At 34.8% G+C, this 21,292-nt stretch overlaps 1 protein-coding gene and 1 pseudogene across 2 annotated transcripts in view; one reads left to right on the top strand and one right to left on the bottom strand.

The window, feature by feature from the left end:
- RP1 (RP1 axonemal microtubule associated) overlaps positions 1 to 10,126 on the top strand; it is a 252,577-nt gene extending 242,451 nt beyond the window's left edge. For both annotated transcript variants that reach the window (XM_033126403.1, XM_033126402.1), the window contains 2 exons: positions 8,449 to 8,577; positions 9,299 to 10,126. In XM_033126403.1, the coding sequence (XP_032982294.1) occupies positions 8,449 to 8,577; positions 9,299 to 9,315 (146 nt within the window). In that variant the 3' untranslated portion in view covers positions 9,316 to 10,126. The remainder of the gene's footprint in view (positions 1 to 8,448; positions 8,578 to 9,298) is intronic.
- An 8,952-nt stretch (positions 10,127 to 19,078) lies between these two features.
- LOC117033696 (charged multivesicular body protein 3-like) lies at positions 19,079 to 20,557 on the bottom strand (annotated as a pseudogene).
- Between the last annotated feature and the right edge of the window lie 735 nt (positions 20,558 to 21,292).

The following is a 21,292-nucleotide window of genomic DNA, read 5'->3' as shown; positions in this document are numbered from 1 at the left end:
AGTCTGACTCTTATTTAACTTCTCTTTTCTTATCAAAGTCTACGTATTCTTTATATGGATATAGACAGGGTGCCAAAAATATGTATACACATTTTAAAAAAGGAAAAAAAAACTGTATTAATTGTAATACTCACTATATACCAATAACAAAAGATGACTACAAGTCACATTTGACTTCTGCAATTACAAGAGGTGCTCAAAATGGTAACCATCAGTGACCAGACACTTCTGATTACAGCGAACTACTGCTTGAGCAACATTAACTAAAGTGTCCACTTGTATTACTGCGCATACCATTTCAATTTCTTTCCAAAGTACTGCCAGTGTAGCCAGTTTTCTACAGTTCCCCACATCCTTTAGGGTCCCCATAGGTAGAAGTCAAGGGGTGTTAAGTCAGAAGAATGTTCTCAAATTGCAAATACCACTTCAAAATGGTCTTGCAATCCTTGAATGACAACTGTGCTTCCACCATTTTCTTTGACTGTCCTGCCTATTGCGTGGTGATGCTAGCTACCCTGTTTCCCTGAAAATAAGACCTAGCCGGACCATCAGCTCTAATGCATCTTTTGGAGCAAATATTAATATAAGACCCGATCTTATTTTACTGTAATATAAATATGTGATATAAGACTGGGTCTTATATTATTTTTGCTTCAAAAGACGCATTAGAGCTGATGGTCGGGCTAGGTCTTTTTTGGAGGGAAACATGGTAGCATTCAAATGATTAATGCCATCTTTTAAGCAAATGTCATACTACACATTGCTATCATAATTCAATTCAACTTTGAAATGTAGTACATAGATAACATCTCTTAAAATGTGTACACATGTTTTTGGATACACACACAAACACACACACACACACACACACACACACACACACGGGGTGTCAAAAAAGTATATACACATTTAAAAAGGAAAAACAACTATTAAAATTATACTGATGGTAACCACTTTGAGCATCCCTTGTAATTGCGGAAGTCAAACATAACTTGTAGTCATCTATTGTTATTGGTATATATTGAGTATTACAGTTTTTTTCCTTTCTTAAAATGTATGCATTTTTGGCATCCTCTGTATATGTATAAATATATATATACATATGTATACATATACATATATACACACACACACAATACATGCATACATATGTTTATATATCTCCTGTCTGCAGGGTGTTTCATAGATCCATATATTTATATAAATTCTGTAGGGTATTGTATATACATATTTATATGAAATAGCCTACAGAAGATAGTTCAAAATAAGAATAAAAAGAGCTTGATGTAACATGATAGTATATTTGGCCCTGTTCTTCATTCTATCTGCATCAATTCCTTTTTAGCCTTTAGTTGCCATATGTAAAATTTTATAAATTGTTGGGCTAGTGCACCTTAACTTACTGCCATCCATACCACCACTCCTTCCACCCTCTGTTTTTCCACAGGCTGGCACAAAGTGGCACTCCTACTCAACAAAATGGGTATGCCATCTGTTTCTGGAGCTCTAAAGGGAAACAGATGACTTGAGAGAAAGCAGAAAGATACAAATGGAGTAGAAGAAAAACCAGTGAGAAATAGCTAGCAGGGGACAGCAACCATGCTGGAAGAGCACAGAAAGAAAGGAGAACTAATACAAAGGAAGGGGTAGTGAAGAAAAGATGAGAAATAAGAGATAGCACTAATTAGAAAAGAAGAAGAGTAGAAGAAAAAATAATTTTAGAACCAATAGAAATGAAGTCATCCTTTTTTATAGGCTCTACAATTTAGTTCTATTACTAGAGCATGGATGATTTGAGTTTTCTTCTTTACTTACCAGCTGTCTGGTCCTAGTTAAGTTAATATCGAAGAGCTTTGGCTTCTCTGTGTAACCAGAGCAATAGTAACACCTTCACTGTTTACCCAGTAGAGTTGTTGGGGATCAAGTGAGTAAAAGTATTTGCATGAAAGTTCTTGTTTCATTCATAACAGCCAATATTTGTGGGCAGTTATTTTGTGCCAGACACAGCAAAGCACAGGTTATATCATTTAATGTCACCTTGAAAAATAGATATACTATTTTTTATTGTCTTTTAAGACTGCACTCTTTGTATTTGATAATGTTTTCGAAAAAAAAAAAAAAATGACTATCCCCCAGTGATTATGAATTAACTTTAGAAGCTTATAGCTATTAGGGCTGTGGCTGATTTATATTGATTAAACTGGTTGATAGGCATCTATAATCTGTTTATATTAATTTCTTCTTTTCCTTTTATTATTTTTATTATAAAAATACATGTAATTGTGGTAATTTTGAAGATATACCCATGTAATCTATACAGAAATGAAAACTATTTATATTTTGATATATATGTATTTGATTTTTTTCTATGAAAGTGTTTGCTGTATATATTTATTTGCCTTCTCTAAATATACTAAAATTATATTTTTAAACAAAAAATGGAGCTGCAGTCATTTACACATAAAACAATTTAATATACTTTTTATTAAAAACTCAAATGATTTTCATCGATACACATAGTATGTTTTGGCACAAGTTTTCAATCTTGTGGAGAATGGCCTAGAGGTTCCTATTTGTCCTTGCTGTACGGAGAGCTTCCTGTTGTCCTGACTTTGCACTATCAGGTATCATGCTTAGATCTCACAAGCTATCTTTATGACTTTTTAAAAAAATTCACATGTGAAATATTTTATTATATATTGTTTGCCTTCTCCTTTCCCCTTAATATCCATATATAGTAAGTTGCTGGATCTCATTCTATATCTAGCTTTTTCCTTGTATGCAACCTCTGTATCGTCTGCCATCATCTGGCTCAGGCTCGCACTATTCCTCATCTTCATAGGTGCCTCAGCCTTGCACTCCACTCTACTCCATCATCTGTGCACATGGGATTGTTTCCATAGGCTGCTCTATTCTCATAGAGTTGCTGTAACCTCAGTCACAGTAGATTCTTTAAGTGGAAGCAGTTTCATACAGCCCCCTGGTAGATGTAAATTCCTGTGACTAAAAAGCTGTTCCTATCTGGAGTAACCCATGAAGATAATCATGGAATTTTGTCAGTTAGATTAACATTTATGAAAGTTCTAGTAAATACTAGACATTCATTATAGGTATCCCTTTTCACTTGAAAACAATAAATGGGAGGTTTATCAAACATATTTTAAAGCTATTGACCTCAGCACTGTAAGATTGCTCCTCCTCAGTAGCCCCCCCCCTTAAGTGTGGGGAATACATTCCAAGTCCTCCAGTGGAAGCCTGAAACCATGGATAGTACCGAACCCTACATATACTATGTTTGTTCCTATATACAGATTCCTATGATAAAGTTTAATTTAGAATTAGGAGCAGTAAAAGATCAACAACAATAACATAATAAAATAGAACAATTATAACAATGTTCTGTAATAAAACATATGTGAATGTGGCATTGTTAAGTAAAATAAGGATTATTTGAACACAAGCACTGTGATGCTGCCACAGTTGTTCTGGCTCCTAAGTGACTGATGGGCATATAGCATATACAGCGTGGAGACACTGGACAAAGGGATGATTCACATCCTAGGTAGCACAGAGTAGGATGGTCTGAGAATTCATCATGCTACTCAGAATGGCACACACAATTTTAAAATGTATGCAGTGTTTATTTCTGGAATGTTCCATTTAATATTTTCCAACTGCAATTGACCATGAGTAACTGAAACCGTGAAAAGCAAAACTGCAAATTAGGGGGAACTACTGTATTCCAAAGGAGTTTAGACTTTCTAATTAAAAGGAAACTTTAAATTCCTAGCCTTCTCACTGATTATTTTCAATCTGTAAAAATAACTACAAGATCATTTTACATTGATTTGATGTTTTACCTGATACATTATGTATGGCTCATTATACATCTCGTCACTACATGAGAAGTCAAGAGCCTGGATAGAGTTATGGACAAGTTAGGGGTAAGATTCTCTCTCTCGTGGATTCAGTGGGAAAAAGCTATTAATAGAATTGAAGGCAGAGAGTCCATTTTATAGGAAGTGGTGTAAATATATATGGAGACATCTATTGACATGACCTTCAAGCAAGAATCCTTGGAATATTACTGCAAGTCAGCTGACCTTTTGTGGCCTTGGCTGACCTTTTCAAGGTGTGGGCTGTCTTGAGGTAGTATGTGTGCTCTGGTATGGTACCTATTAATATTATGTTCCTATATTAATATAGGTACCTATATTAATATAGGTACCTATATTAATAGGTACCTATATTAATATTATGTACCTATTAATAGTATGGTACCTATTAATATTCTCAGAATCTTCGAAAAAACTGATACCGAAAGTTTCAACATACTTCCCCCGCTCCATCCCACTATTGTAGACACACAGCTTGGCCAAGAAGTTCTTATTGATCCAAGGAATCTCACCACCAGTATCATAAATGTCAACATTTGTATAGAAATAGACTGTTCCAAGAAATGTTAACCCTAAAGATGTCATTTCTAAATATGGCGAAGAAACTTTATGTTTTAATAAGGGCAAGGATGCTGGAGACATTGCTATGGAAATTTTATTGGAGCATCGTGAATTCTAGGAATTCTGAGGAAGGGTGTGGAAGCGCCAACATTTCTTCAGAATATAGTTTTTTGTAATACTTTCCCATTTTCACTAGATGACAACCACAAAGTTAAATCCATGTTGCACCATGAGCCCTTTGGCTTCTACATCTAGTTTGTGATTTCTCCAGCTAGGACTATAATGAAAGTGTACTTGCAGAATCAGTTGCTACAACTCCTCTAAGGGATTTATTTTGACTCTAATTAATCATTAGACACTGCACACGTCAACAAAAGAAACCACAAAGAATGACTTGCACAAAGGCTCCTGTTTGGTGTGCACCTTTGGAAATTCTGTTTTGTGAACATATTTGTCCTTACTTTTATCCCTGTTTTCCCTTAATTTTCTAGGTAATGTTGAATTTTCTGCCAGATCAGGAAAACAAATGTGTTATCAAAAAATGTAGAGAACAGTGTGAAGTAATAGAAAATGTATATTGGTCTCTGTCCACTGGTTCCTGCCACAGAGCTTCTGAAACCCTTATAAATTCCTAAGAGGTAAGGAAACTAGGAGCATCTCTTGTTCTAATATTTGGTCTTTGACTCCGTCCCTGAAACAGGGCTCCTAAAACCCGTGTCATTTCCTAAGTGATAAGAGCATTAGGAGAGTCTTTGTATTCTTTTGAGGTGACTCTGAATGGGAGCTGGTCACCAGAAAGACCAAGCTATGATTAGAAACTTGGAATATTCAGTCCCGTCCCCCAACTCTCCAGAGAGGAGAGAGGGGCTAGAAATGGAGTTAATGATTGACCATGCTTATGTGAGAAGTCTCCATGAAATCCTAACAGTTTTTGGTTTGGGGAGCTTTCAGGTTGATGATCACATCCACATACCAGGAGGGTAAAACACCCCAATTCCACAGGCATAGAAGCTCCTGAGGTCCAGACCCTCCCAGGCCTCACCCTGTGTATCTCTTCATCTAATTGTTCATCTATATCTTTTATCACTTCTTTTAATAAAGTGGTAAATGTGTTACCCTGAATTCTGTGAGCTGCTCTAGCATATTAATGGAACTCACAAAGGGGCATGTGGGAACCTTGGATCTATAGCTGATCAGTTAGAACAGTTAACAAACTGAACATAGGATTGGTACCTAAAGTGAGGACAATCTTGAGGGACTAAGCCCTTAATCTATGGGATTTGATGCTATTTCCAGGAAGACAATATTAGAACTAAGTTAAATTATAGGACAACCAGCTGGTGTTGCAGGATTGTTTGTTGTGAGGGGAAACCCCCACACATTTGGTGACTAGATGTGTCAAGTGGAAGTGTTCTATATGAAAGCAGAGGAGACATATAGGAGGAAAGACTAGTTTTTTTAAAAAAACAACATTTAAACACATAAAAATATCTTGGTAAAATGGGCCTTACTTTTCAGCTATCTCAACTTGCTGCCAATTCCCTTATAAACTTCTCATTGCAAGGGAGGTGAAACTCTTGAACCAGATACTGGGCAGAAAATTAACAGATTACTGCATCCAGTTATTTCTCATAGCAGTGAAGAGCAAGCCACCAAAATAGATTTTCTGTAAGTTTGGAGAATATATATGATGTTCTGTTGATAAAATGTAACCCAACCCCTTTTTAAACTCAGTCTGATAATACTAACCTCATAATGACTAGCACGGAATTTAAATGCTCCCGTGAAGTCTTTTCTGTTTACTAAATCAGAAGTTACCTCGGGGCACTTGTTGGAACTACTCTGACTATAGAGTTTGCTCCCAATCCTATCCCCAGGCACAGCGAAGTGTCTTGCCTCAGCATAGGTTGTTGAACGAATGAATGATGTAGCATAAAGTGAATGAGAGTTTGTGTCAGGAATATCTGGGTTTTATTTTCAAAGGCAGTAGTACGTCCCTAATTAAGTTAATTAACATGACTGAACCTCTGTTTTGTCATCTGTAAATGAGAATAATAACATTGCATTACAGTAAGAACTTTTAATCTGAATCTGTGAACCTTTTGAAATTGTGGGTAAGCGTATGTTTAGTAAAGAAAATATGCATAAGTGTGCATTTGAGGTGGGAAGAAGCTCACGACCTTCATTAGATTTTTCAAAGGGATCAATTACTCGGAAAGTGTTAAGGAACGTGCTAGATGACCTTTCCAGAAAATATCGTTCAGGCCCTACTATTAGGGCCTACTATTTCCTACTATTAAAGCAACTATGCATTTATAAAAAATATTGATGTTGTTTTTGAGGATGATGTAGAATCTTGAGAAGCCAGTGCAGGGAGGATAGAGAGAAGAGAGCAGCTTATTAGCATTTCACAGTCTGCTTAGGCTGACCCTGTTATGCAACCCTCTCTGTGCTTGTTTCTAATTTCTAGATTGGCAATTAATTGGTTTCTCCTCTGTGCTCCCTAGGCACTGTGTGTGTGTGTGTGTGTGTGTGTGTGTGTGTGTGTGTGTGTGTGTGTGTGTGTGTGTGTGTTATAGCCCTCATGGGTATATGCCATTATTTACATGTTCTCCTTCTGGGCTGTAAACCTCATTAATGTTAATGCCATGTCTTATACATCGATATACTTTTATGCTTATGAAAGTGACTGAAAGAGAGTTTATCTTGTTTTTGTAAATCCTGGATTTCTGCATTATTTGTAAATAATGCTGCTCCTTAATTATGGGTCTTGTGATTAAATCATGATAAAATAGATCCTAAATTATACTTAGGAATCTTTTGATTTTTTTTCCTCTCCAACTGTTCATTTACCCTAAGCAGACATATTTCTAGTTATTTCTGAGCTTTCTTTTCAATATTTTAAGGTTTATTTATTAGTATCAATCAATCTCCAATGTCTAAGCATTGCATTGTAAATAAAACATATGGAAAAACTTATGGTTTACAGGGTTTGGTGTTTAAAAACTTTACAGGGTTTGGTGTTTAAAAGCTTATAATTGTCTGAAACTCTCTTATAATCCTTGAAGGATATAAATGACAATATGGTCACAGGCAGTTCTTCAGAAGCCAATATTTTATAGTCTGTGCCATTGCTCCATATGATTAAGTTTTCCTAATTCCTGTTAGCCATCCTATGAGTTTGTTACACCTTCTCATGCTAACATATATTTTATGAATCATCTTAAATTATTGACTACAATTGTGGTATTAAGAAATAGCTGCTATTATTTATTTTGTAGAATCAGACATCTATAAAATTTTTTGTTGCAGATGTGGTATCTAAAATTTGACAATCATAGTATGAATTACTACCATTTAAAAATGGCTATAGTATGCCTGATCCCTAAGAATAAAACACAAACAACTTAAACTTTGAAATCCTAAATACAAACAGCGCTCATGAGCAGATACTATAAAATTGGAGTCATTATTCAGCTAGTTTGGAGATAGTTATTCCTGAAGAAGACACCGAAACAACTTGCTTCTAAATAAAAGACAGAGAAAAGAGCTAATGTTTTTTTCATTTATAGTTATATTTCTTTGATTCTCATATTTTAATAAAGTCACATTAAGTATTGTTTACATGACATTTTAGTCAGTTTTCCCTTTTATGAAGGCAGCGTATCAGATTATCAAAGGAGTTTCCATTTAGAATCTATAAGAAAAACATCTTGAATAACTCATTTGATTCATACGTTAGTGTTAAATTATTACTTTGATTTACAGAGCAGCAAATAGATTTTATAGGAATACCACTCATGTACAGCCTGCTGCTAAGAATAAAAAGTCATTTTCTGGTAGCCATGTAATACAGAGTAAAAAGATTTGATCAGGCATCGAAATGGAAATAATAGCAAAACTAAAGCTTGCATAGTTGTACATATGGTAAGCTTTCTGAGGAGAAAGAAGCAATTATGAGGGATGGCATCTTTTAAAATTTTAATTTCAGTTGGCAGAAAAAACCCAATGGGTATGTCTGCAACACCCAGCCAAGGAGGAAAAGTCCAGGAGTCAAAAAACCAACAAGAAATACCACCAGAATCTGAGGCCAGAGATTCCTTGCTTTCTTCAATGGCAAGTAAGAAACAGCTTTTTTGTTTTTACTTTTTCTTCTTCTTCCTCTCCTCCTCTTCCTCCCCCTCCTCCTTTTTTTTTTTTTGTACTGCTTCTTTGTGAACACCTGAAAAAGAACACCAAATTATTTTGATGATAAGGTCACATGATACCACACGAACTTGCTTTTAAGCTGCTAGCTTGCTTGTTTTATTCTTTGATTTCACATTGCAAAGCATATATTTTAAAATGTGTTTATTTCTTTACTTTGAATTTATTGTTTTCTCCTGAAATTACTTGAAAAGAAGGTAGTATTAAATTATGACATCGTATTGAACTCTCACCTACAAAACATCTTATGAATATGTTTTATAAATAATGGCAAAATCTCACCAAAGTCTAAACAACAACAAAATACTCTGCATTTCTCTGATATAGAAACTGAGATATCAATAAAGTACTCTAGGCTTCAGAGGTTATGAATTTTTAGTTTCTATCTCTTCATTTATTTGCTCATTTCTCTTGCTCTTAAATGTATTACTTCTATCTGACTGGAAAGTAAAATGAATGGTATCTGACAAATTCTGTGCATCAGAATCTAGACATCTTTGGGTAAAATGAAATAGTGACCACTGTCTCTCACCCATTGTTTTTAAAACACCTCTCTTAAGAAATAGATAAATGATGTTCCTTTCAAAAAGTGCTTTTTGAAAATCAGTTATTGAGTGTGTTCTCTTTTCTTTCAGATAGCAACAGAAAATAGATGTCTCTTGCTGACATCCCTATGATACTATATTGCATCAACCAGAAGGAAGAGAAATTAGCCTTTTGATTTTTGCTGCATTGGGTTAGGCACAGTTTTGTTTTTCCATTTCATGTCATAAATCCATGGAGCAGTGTGACAAATCACACTGCATGAGAAACATGTGCTTAGTTAACATTTTTCACAGAAGGAGAATTCAATCTTGTATCAGGAAGTAATAGCACTTATAAGTCTGGAATGGCCACCGCTAGTAAAATTTGACTTGGCTGAAATAGCATGCTAGCTGAAATCTCTAGGAATAGATACTATTTTCTGAGTAGCAAAATGCTTAAGAGAAAATCTTTTATATATCTTATAAAAATTTGTTCTGGCAAAAACATTTTAAAAATGTTACCATTGTTAATTTTTTTTTAATTTAAGTTGTACAAGATTTTGATGTGATATATTTAAATATTGCACTATGATTCCATTGTAAGGTTAGCTAGCACCTCTATCATATCACATAATTATCATTTCTTTTTTGTGATGGGAATAATTAAGATCTAGTCTCTTAGTAAGTTTGGTGTTTATAATAAAATACTGTTGTCTATAATCACTATAATATACATGAGATCTCCAGGTCTTATTTCTCTACTAGTTGCAAGTTTGTACTTTTAAACATCTCTCCTATTTCCCCTACTCCCATCCACCTCAACCCCCACCCTTGGTAATCACCATTTTACTTTCTGTTTATATGAGTTTGGCTTTTTAAAAATTCCACATGTAAGTGATATTATACAGAATTTGTCTTTGTATCTCACTTAGCAAAATGTCCTCAAGTTCAATCCATGTTGTTGCAAATGATAGGAATTTCTTTTTTCTTATGGCTAAATATTTCATTATATACCTACATATACACACATAAACACCACATCTTTATTTGTATTTGTTTAGGGACACTTAGATTGTTTTCACATGTTGGCTATTTTGAATAATGCTGCAATAAATATGGGAATGCATATATCTCTTTGATATCCTGTTTTCATTTCCTTTGTGTATATACCCAAAACTAGAATTGCTGGATGATATGGTAGTTCTATTTTTAATTTTTTGAGGAAATTCCATAGTGTTTTCCATAGTGGGTGAATCAATTTACATTCCCACCAACAGTGTATAAGGGTTCCCTTTTCTCCATATCTTGCCAATACATGTTATTACTTGTCTTTTTATAAGCCATTTTAATAGGTGTGAGGTGATATCTCATTATTTTGATTTGCACTTCCCTGATGATTAGTGATGCTGAGAATCTTTTTATGTACTTGTTAGCCAATGGAAATCTTCTTTGGGAAAATGTCTATTTAGTTCCTCTGTCCACTTTAAAATCAGATTGTTTTTTGTTACTGAGTTGTTTAACTTCTTTATATGTTTCAGATATTAACCCCTTATCCAATACCATTGTTAAACTTTGAAGGATTAAAAGGTATAAGTTTTAGATTAAAGCAAGGCAGGTTGAGTAATTTTCAAAAATGATAAAAAAAAATTGGCCCTAATGGTAAATATAGACCCTTTCAAATTATTCTTACATTTAATAAATCATCAAATATGCATTTTGTGCCTGCTAAATGTTAGATGTAAGGAAATACAATGATGGGCAAAACAGACTTCATCTTTGTCCTCTTGAAGTTTACAGTATCATGAGCCAGGTAAACATTAAACATTCCCACAAAAATATAAGGTCAAAAATAGGTAAATTAGATGAAGGAGACCCTCAGGACATTCTAGATTCAAAATAAAATTTAAGTCATTAATTCGTTTTAAAAATACTTGTATGTTCTTTATTATACTCAATGGCAATACAGTAGAAGTAGAGAGTTGGCAAAAAACAAAGAAAAAGGAGACTGAATTTATTAATTAAGCTGTTTAATTTATTAATTAATCTATTTAAAACATTGATATAGCACAGACTTTGGGCTTGGATGTGAAATCCTGGATTCTAGATGATAAAGCTCTCCTAATGCAAATGTCATCTACAAAATGCCCATGATTTGTTTAAAATTTGCCTTCTGTGATTGCAGTACAAATGGTTTTTATAAGCATCCTTTAGGTAGGAAAAAAATGTCTTCACATATTAATATTACCTAGAAGATTCTGATTCATTACTGATTAATTAGATTACGACTCTCTTTAGTTGTCTTCTGTAGTATCTCTATCAAACATCTGCTGTGGTTATAAGTTGTTTCTTGAGAGAAATACTTTCCTCTTGGTTTTGCAATTTAGCTGTCATGCTAAACCCTTCATATTAAAATAAGTTAAAATTATGATATTAACCCTTCATATTAAAATAAGTTAAAATTACTTGAAAATACTTTAGAAAACTTGTTTTATACTTTAAAGACATCAAAAACAACTATCAGCTCCTGAAATTGAGATTATGTTTGTCAGCCAACTTTCAGGATAAGGCAAGATGTATGTAGTTTGGGGGATTCGGTATTACAGATAAAATAAACCTGTCCTCTGTATTCAAAATGCTCATTTATTAGGAAAAAAAGATGGAACTTTCCCCATCTACATCAAAGGGAGACAAAGATTTAAAATTTATAATACCATGTATACAATAAATAGTGCTTTTGTTGTAGTAAATATAGGCATATGTCATTAAATTTGCAGGGTTTTCCTTTTGCGCCAGGTTGAATTTTGATACTAATTTTGTTAGGGAGATTTTGAGGAAGGAATCTGATTTTTGTTAAAGAAAAATTTTAATTATGAAAAATTACAAACATGTGCAAAAATAGAGAGAATGAACTAATGAATCCCCACGTACCCATTGCCCAGCTTCAAAAATTACCAAAATATGCCTAGTCTTGTTCCCATTATGGCCCTTCACACCACTCCCATTAAATTAAAGCAAATCCACGGCACCATGTCATTGAACTCATAAAAACTTTGGAAACTCATATTTTAAAAATTATTAAAACATTTGGGAATATAATTTTAAGTTTGGAAACATTGCATCTAAAAACTTTGAAACCAAATACAAAAAGAGAAGACATAATTTGATGCCCTAAACTGAAATTTTCTCTGTAACCTCTTATTTTTACTAATGAGAAAACTCAGGCCCAGGAAAATGAAAGTGGTTGAAGTGTTACCTCTATATCAAGGTGATCCAGCTCTGTGCATGGAAATTTGAGCAGTGCAGTGTGGCATCCATATTTGTCCTTAATCTGTCTGTACTGGTGTCTCGTTGTTACTGGGCAAGTCCTAATCTGTGCCAAAATCTTAGTCATAGCATATTCTCTAAAACTTTTAGATGCCAGTACTTTAAGAAAAAAGATATAATACTTGGGCAAAATAATATAAAATCTGTCATCAAGATTAAGTTTTCCTTAAAAGCAGCCACAGTAAATTATGTTTATTCAGAAAAAAAGTAAAACACATGAATTATAAAGGAAAAGCTTAAAATTATATTGTCTTGTTACCCTTCAAAAAGTACTTTAAATATTCATATATATTTACATATATATAAATACATGCATATATAGGTTATGTTGGGTATACAATTTGTAATCTGCTTTTTATTTTTTGATTTAGTTTATTTTTTATTGACTTTATTGGGGTGACATTGGTTAATTAAATTATATAGGTTTCAAGTGTACATTTCTATAATACATCATCTATATATTGTATTGTGTGTTCACCACCCAAATACAATTCTTCTGACACAATATATTTGACTTCCTTTACCCTCTTTTTCTCCCCCTCATCCCTTAACCGCCAATAACCACTAAACTGTTGTCTGTGTCTATTATTTTTTGCTTGTTTGTCCTGTTTGTTTGTTGCTTTCAGTTTCACATCCCACATATGAGTGAAATCATATGGTTCTTGACTTTTTCTGTCTCACATATTTCGCTTAGCACAATAATCTCAAGATCCATCCATGTCACAAATGGCAGTATTAAATCTTTTCTTACGACCGACTAATATTCCACTGTGTATATGTACATCTTCTTTATCCAATCATCTTGGCCACCATGAATAATGCTGCAATGAGCACAGGGATACATATATCTTTATGGATAAATGTTTTCATATTTTTTTTGGTAGATACCCAGGAGAGGGATTGCTGGATCATATGGTAATTCTATTCTTAATTTTTTGAGGACCCTTCATACTGTTTTCCATGATGTCTGTACCAATTTACATTCCCACCAGCAGTGTATAAATATCTCTTTTCCCCCACAACCTCTTCAACACTTGTTATAATTTGTCTTGTTGATAGCCATTCTAACAGATGTGAGGTGGTGTCTCATTGTGGTTTTGATTTGCATTTCCCTAATAGTTAGTGATGTTGAGCATCTTTTCCTATATCTGTTGCCTGTTTGTGTGTCTTCTTGCGAGAAATGTCTATTTGGGTGCACTGCCCATTTTTTAATGGGATTTTTTTTTTTGGTTGTATGAGTTCTTTATATATTTTGGATATTAGCCCCTTATTGCAGGTGTTGTTTGCAAATATATTCTCCATTCAGTTGGTTGCCTCTTTGTTTTGTTGATGGTTTCTTTTGCTGTACACAAGCTTTTTAGTTTGATATAGTCTCATTCATTTATTTTTGCTTTTACTTACCTTGCCTTTAGGTCAAATTCATAAAATCCTTTCTGAACCCAAGGTCCATAATTTTAGTACCTATGTTTTTTCCTATGTAATATATTGTTTAAGTCTTATATTTAGGTCTTTGATCCATTTTGAGTAAATTTTGGTGTATGGTGATAGATAGCAGTCTTGTTTCATTCTTTTCATGTGGCTTTCCAATTTTCCCAGCACTATTTAGTGAAGAGGCTTTCTTTTCTCCATTGTATATTTCTGGCTCCTTTGTCGAAAATTATTGGGCCATATATATGTGGGTTTACTTCTGGGTTCTCAATTCGCTTCTATTGGTCTGTGTGTCTGTTTTTCTGCTAATACCATGCTGTTTTAATTATTGTCACTGTATATATAATTTGAAGTAAGGGAGTGTGATACTTCCAGCCTTGTTCTTTTTTTCTCAGGATTGCTTTGGCTATTTGGGGTCTTTTGTGATTTTGTACCAATCTGATCATTTTTTGTTCTATTTCTTTAAAAAATGCCACTGGGATTTTGATGGAGATTGTATTAAATTTGTATATTGCTTTGGGTAATATGGCCATTTTAACTATGTTGATTTTTTCATTCTATGAACACGGAATATCTTCCTTTTTTGTGTGTGTCTTTTTCAATTTCTTTTAATAATTCTTGCAGTTTTCAGTATATAGATCCTTCATAGCCTTTGTTAAGTTTATTTTTAGGTATTTTATTCTGTTTGATGCAATTGCAAAAGGCATTGTCTTTTTCTGAAATTTCTTCGTTAGTATATAGGAAAGCAGTGGATTTCTGTGCATTAATTTTGTAGCTGGCAAATTTACTGTATTTGTTGTTTCTAATAGTTTTTGGTGGAGTCTTTAGGGTTTTCTATATAAACAATCATGTCTTCTGCAAAAAGTGACAATTTAACTTCTTCAATCCCAATTTGGATGCCTTTTATTTCTTTCTATTGCCTGATTGCTCTGTCTAGGACTTTCAATACTATGTTGATTAACAGTGGGAAGAGGTAGTATCCTTGTTTTCTTCTTGATCTTAGAGGAAAAGCTTCAGTTTTTCACCATTAAGTATGATATTCACTGAGGGTTTTTCATATATGGTCTTATTATGTTGAGGTACTTTCCTTCTCTACCCATTTTATTATGTGTTTTAGTCATGTTGTATGTTGTCAAATGCTTTTTCTGCATCTATTGATATGATCATATGATTTTCAGTCTTTATTTGGTTTATCTGGTGTATCACATTGATCAATTTGCATATGTTGAACCATCCTTGCTCCGCTGGAATGAACCACACTTGATTGTGATGTATAATCTTTTTAATGTATCATTGTATTTGATTTGCTAGTGTTTTGTTTAAGATTTTTGCATCTGTATTCATCAGATATTGGTCTGTAAGTTTCTTTATTGTGTTATCTTCACCAGGTTATAGTATCAGGATAATGTTGGTCTCATCAAATGCATTAGAAAATATTCCCTCTTCTTTAATTTTTTGGAAGAGTTTGAGGAGGACAGTATTAATCATCTTTGAATGTTTGGTAGAATTCACTAGTGAAGCCATCTGGTCCTGGACTTTTGCTTTTGGGTAGGTTTTGGATGATTGTGTCAATTTTCTTACTGTTGATCAGTCTATTTAGATTTTCCAGTTCTTCTTGATTCAGTCTAGGAGGGCTATATGTTTCTAAGAACTTGTCCATTTCTTCCAGGTTATTGAATTTGGTAGCATATAGTCCTTCATAGTATTCTTATATAATTCTTTGTATTCTGTGGTACCCATCATAACTTCCCCTCTTTCATTTCTGATTTTGTTTGTGTCTTTTCTCTTTTTTCCTTGGTGAGTCTAGCCAGGGGTTTGTCAATTTTATTAATTTTTTCAAAAAACCAGCTCTTTGTTGCATTACATTTTCCTATTGTCTTTTTGTTCTCTATCTCATTTAATTCTGCTCTAATTTTTATTATTTCCTTTCTTCTGCTGACTTTGGGTTTCATTTGTTCTTCTTTTTCTTGTTCTTTAAGATGTAATGTTAAGCTTATTTGGGATTTTTCTTGTTTCTTGAGATAGGCCTGTTAATGATTTAAAATTTCCTCTTATTACTGTCTTTGCACCACCCCAAAAGTTTTGATATGTTGTATTTTCATTCTCATTAATTTCTATGTATCTCTTGATCTTTCTTTTTATTTCTTCTTTAACCCAGTCATTCTTTAGTAGCATGCTGTTTAATCTCCATATATTTGTGTTTTTTTTCCCATTTTCTTTTTGCAATTGGTCTCCAATTTCAATGCATTGTGGCTAGAGAATATGCTTGATTTCAATCTTCTTAAATTTGTTGAGGGTCTATCCTTGAGACTGCTTCATATGCACTGCAGAAGAATGTATAATCTGGTGTTCTCAGATTAAAGGCTATATAAATGCTGATTGTGTCCATTTTGTCTAATATGTCTTTTAAGGCTGATATTTTCTTATTGATTTTCTGTTCTAATGATCTATCCATAGCTGTCAATGGGGTATTTAGATTCCCTACTATGATTGTGTTCTGGTCAACTTCTCCCTTTAGTTCTGTTCATAGTTGCTTTATATATTTTGGTGCTTCCTGACTGAGATTGATAAATATTACATCTTCTTGATGTATTGTCCCCTTTATCATTATAAAATGTCTATCTTTGTTTCTTGTTACCTTTTTGTCCTGAGGTATGTTTCGTCAGATATAAGTATGACTACACCCACTTTTCTCTAGATAGCATTTGCTTGGATTACCTTTTCAACCCTTTCACTTTGAGTCTATATTTGTCCTTGTAGCTGAGATGTGTCTCTTGGAGGTAGCGTATGGTTGGGTTTTGTTTTTCGATCCAGTCTGATACTCTTGGGCCTTTTTATTGGTGAGTTCAGTCTTACATTTAGGGTGATTATTGATATATGAAGATTTCCTATAGCCATTTTATCTCTATTTCTGGTAGCTCAGTGTCTCCATTGCTTATTTTCCTTTGTCTTTCTACCTGTTATTTTAGTTTGATGGCATTCTATGATTTTTTTCCTGTTTTTTATGTTATGTGCTTCAGTTGTAGAGTTTTGTGTGTGGTTACCATTAAGTATATGTAGAAGAAAGTCTCATATATACAATAGTCTTTTTTCTTCTGCATGCATCTTATCTCCTTTCCCCTTTGCAAATTTAGATCTTACCCCTTTCTCTTTTATATTTTTTTGTTGTCACAAATTATCTCTATTTATGCTGTGAGTTCATTTCTGAGTTGTGGTAGCTATTGTATTCTTCTCTTTTTCTTTTTTATATTTTTACCTCCTTTAACCATTATATTATATTTAAGTGTATAGTGCCCTATTCTAAATAAGGGTTGCAATTTCCTGCTTCTGTCTGTCTGCTAGTCACCTTACTCATAGTTTTGTATCCTTTTACCTTTTTGTTTCAGGTAGAATAACCTTCTTCAATGTTTCCTGTAATGCAGGACTTGTGTGGAAATACCCTTAATTTCTTATATCTAGAAAGATTTTTTTTACTCCTTCATATTTAAAGAATAACTTTGTGGCTATATTATTCTTGGATGGTAATTTCTCTCTTTCAATGGTTTGAATATTTGATTCCACTCTCTTCTGGCTTGTAGAGTTTCTGCTGAAAAAACTGATGATAATCTAACGGGCTTCCCTTTATAGCTTACCTTCTTCTTTTTCCTGGCTTCTTTGAGTATTCTTTCTTTGTCATTAATTTAAGGTATTTTAATATAATGTGCCTTGGAGAAGGCCTTTTTGGATTGAGATAATTGGGTATTCTGTTTGCTTCTTGGATTCGAGGATCCAGTTCTTTCCATAGGTTTGGGAAGTTCTCGTTGACTATTTATTTGAATAGGCTCCCTGTTACCTTCTCCCTTTCTTCTTGTTCTGGTATGCCCAATATTCTTATGTTGCTCTTTCTGATGGAGTCAGATAGTTCTTGTAGAATTCTTTCATTTTTTTTAACTTGCAAATCTCCTCTCTTCTTCCATTGGCATCATTTCCAGATTTCTATCTTTGATATTACTAGTTCTTTCCTCCATCTGGTCAGCTATTATTTCCTAAGCTCACATTTATGCTGTGAGTTCATTTCTGAGTCTTACTGCATTATGTCTTACTGCATTCTTTATGTCTTACTGCATTCTTTAGCACCAGAATTTCTACTTGGTTCTCTTTTAAAGTCTCAATCTCTTTGGTAATGTGTTCCATTTGTTCATTGATTTTATTTCTACATTCATTAAACCTGCCTGTCTGAGTTTTCTTGCATCTCATTGGTTTTATTCAGAAGTGCAATCTTGAATTCTGTGTCACTTAAATCACGTATTTCCATGTCTTTAAGTTTATTTTCTGGAGATTTTTCATTTTCTTTCTGAGCTGTCTTGCTACCTTGGTTGTATATGATATTTGATGGATTATTTCTCTGCCTAGGCATCTATGGGAGTGAATTCTGCAGCAAGTTAATAAGAAGAGGTCTTTCTCTTGTGCTGGAGTGTTTTCTTTTGCACTGCTCTGGCTGGCTTCTGAGATCCCTGCTGGGCAGTGAAAAATGCCATGTATTCCCTGGGGAAGTGGGTGTTTTCTCTGTGACCAGGTCACTTCAGTCTCAGAGCACCACCCCTGATCAGGAATGTGGGGGGTTGGGGTTCTGACCTCTTGAAATCCCAGTGCTGTCCCTGAAGCCAGATTCAGTGTTGCCTGAGGTACCCCAGCTGGGATCAGCTGCAAAGGTGAAGGTTGGTAGTGGAATGGGCTAGGAGAGGTCACTAGTATGTTTGTGGCCTTTTTCTTTTCCCAATACTGGTGACTGCCAGCTCTCAGCGGCCTCACCTCTGTATCTCCACCCTTGTCACTGGGGTTAGCCACAGTATCTGACACTCAGGAACTTTCTCTCCATTTCTCAGTGATTTAGATATGCTGCTCCTTAACCTGACACTCACTGTTGCAGTTCATTTGGAGGCTTGCTGCTAGCTCTCAGAGGGTACGGGAGGTGAGCTCTGGAAGGATGGGGGGAGGCAACCAGACTATGTGGCTTTGTTTTCTTCCTGGCAGTGGTGGCTGCGAGACCACAGCTGTGCCACTTCTATATTTGGTCTCTGTCCTGAGGTCTCTGCCCTGATTGCTGGGTTCAGCTGTATTATATGCTGATCACTTAGGTGGGAGAGTACACCTGAAGTCTCAGTCCTCCCCTCTCCCAGGACTGTTGTGAGCTCCGGGCTGCATCCACAGCAGTGAACTCTGGGCTGTGACCGCAGCACTCGCATGAACTCGTATGCTCTTCTGCTGTCCCTCCTTTCCTGTTTGCCCCGATTCACACACCTTCAGATGTTTCCATGAGCAGACATCTCAAATGTCTTTCTTTGTGTATTGTGCAGGGACTCCTTTGTTGAATTATAGCAGTTCAACTTGTTGTAACTTCAAGAGGAGAGATCAAAGGGACGCTTCATGCTGCCATGCTTCTGATGTCCTCTCCCTTCAATTTTTATTGTAATCTGCTTTTTAGTTAATAGAAGACAGTAAGCATTATAAGCATTTTTCATAACATTAAATACTATTGGGTATATTCTTTTTCAATTTTTTTTTTCAAATGTAACTTGCAAAGGATAATCATCTGTAATTTGTTTGTTGTTAAAGCAGAAATTTATTAAAATCCATTTATATAGTGTTTTATAGACAAAAAAAAATGTACAGAGTTCTAAACATTCAGGCAATGAAGTCTATTCTCAGGAGTGTTTTGCAAGAAGAGCAAATTCTTTGCCCTCCCTCCAAAAAAGATATATCTGTATATACTCCTGAAAAAGATGCATTTATTACACCACTCACGAACAATCCTTCTGAGATCCCCAAACCTCTGCCGAGTGTGAAAAGATATTAGCAGAGAACCTCCTCCAGAATGCAAAGCCTCATCACAGAGGTGTACTGCAAGAGATACATGAAATGGCTGCCACTTCAGAGTAGTGTGTGCACACCTGGTGGACAGGCCATGAGAAGAATGTGAGGGCCCAGCTGGGCGGCCCCTAGCTGTGAGCGTGGCCAACCGGGACTGCAAGGCCTCCAGGGCCTCCTCCTCCTCCTCCTCATCTTCTGAGGCAGCCATGGCTCCTGGAGGATCAGGTTCTGGAAGGGCATGAGTCACTTTACTAGGTGCTTTGCCCTGCTGTAATTTCAAACAGAATTTTGTCAATTTCCATTTCTGCCACTTCTTCCATTTTTTTTCCTGGTCATCCATGCTTTCAAAAGTGTCCTCTAATGTCTCTTCTATGATCCCAGCCCTTATCATCTCTTTGGATAGCTCTCGCATGGTGGCCTGGATTTCTGGGATCTTCACAAGACTCTGCATAGCCTTCATCACTTATGTGCTCTTCTGCAGGGAACCAGTCATTCACAAAACCGCCAGCTGGTTCTTCATATCCATAAGCACAGAGTTCATGTGAGCTTTGGAAGCATAGAGCTTGTGATCATCTCCTTGGCCAGAACTACAAAGACATCTTTCTGACCCTTCTTGGTAGCATCTTTCACAAATTGTTTCACTTTTTCTTCTTCTCTTTGAATATCTCTTATTGGCCTGTCAACAACTGTCATTTCCTTTATTTTCAATGACCATTTATTGACCAGCTCTTTGAGAGGCTTCTCCTGGGTTTTTCCAAAAAGACCCATGGCTTACTGAACTTGTCTTACACCTTCCGGCTCTGTGTTCCCCACACCCAGGTAGGTCATGGGCGGCCACCTGGGCGGGGCCAGTGAGAGCAAAAGAGTACAGACGCCCACAGAAGGGGGTGGCCGCAGTCAGGCTTTTGTATTATTTCTTTGGAATAATTCTTATAAATGGAATTTCCTGATAATGGATTATATTGATTGTTTTCTTGATGTTATATTAGTGTTTTTTCCTTTTTAATATTGAAAAAATAGCACTCAGCATCCAGAATGAAGTATAGGTTTATTTTTGTATGTGTGTTGTGCTATTGTGGTAAGTTACAATGTGAAGGTTGTGTAAGTTTTCATTTTTCGTAGAATGAGGATTTTAAGCAAGTTTTGGCTTGGCAAAAGCAATGTAGAAGTTCACATGGAGCCTGTAGAAATAAGCCATTCCATTTCAAACAACCCTAAACACTTGAAAATACCTTTCAATATTGAGCAAAAAACCTACTCCTTATAAATTCTTTTAACCCATAAAAAGTCAATCTCCTTTTTTATATAATAAACCTTGTTGTTTTTTCTTAGTATATTCTCATTTGTTCTTAGTATATTATTCTTATATATAAATATACTAAAAAGTGCACTATTAGTGTGTCTTTTTAGAATATTCTCTTATATCAAATGTATCTCTTATAGTTCCACCTAATGTATGTTTTCTAAATTCTTCTCCTTTATGAATATTTCTTTTAAACTGTG

Source organism: Rhinolophus ferrumequinum, chromosome 14 (genome assembly GCF_004115265.2).
Source record: "Rhinolophus ferrumequinum isolate MPI-CBG mRhiFer1 chromosome 14, mRhiFer1_v1.p, whole genome shotgun sequence".
Lineage (NCBI taxonomy): Eukaryota > Metazoa > Chordata > Mammalia > Chiroptera > Rhinolophidae > Rhinolophus > Rhinolophus ferrumequinum.
The sequence above is the reverse complement of the archived record's forward strand: the minus strand, read 5'-3'. Positions and strand labels throughout refer to the sequence as shown.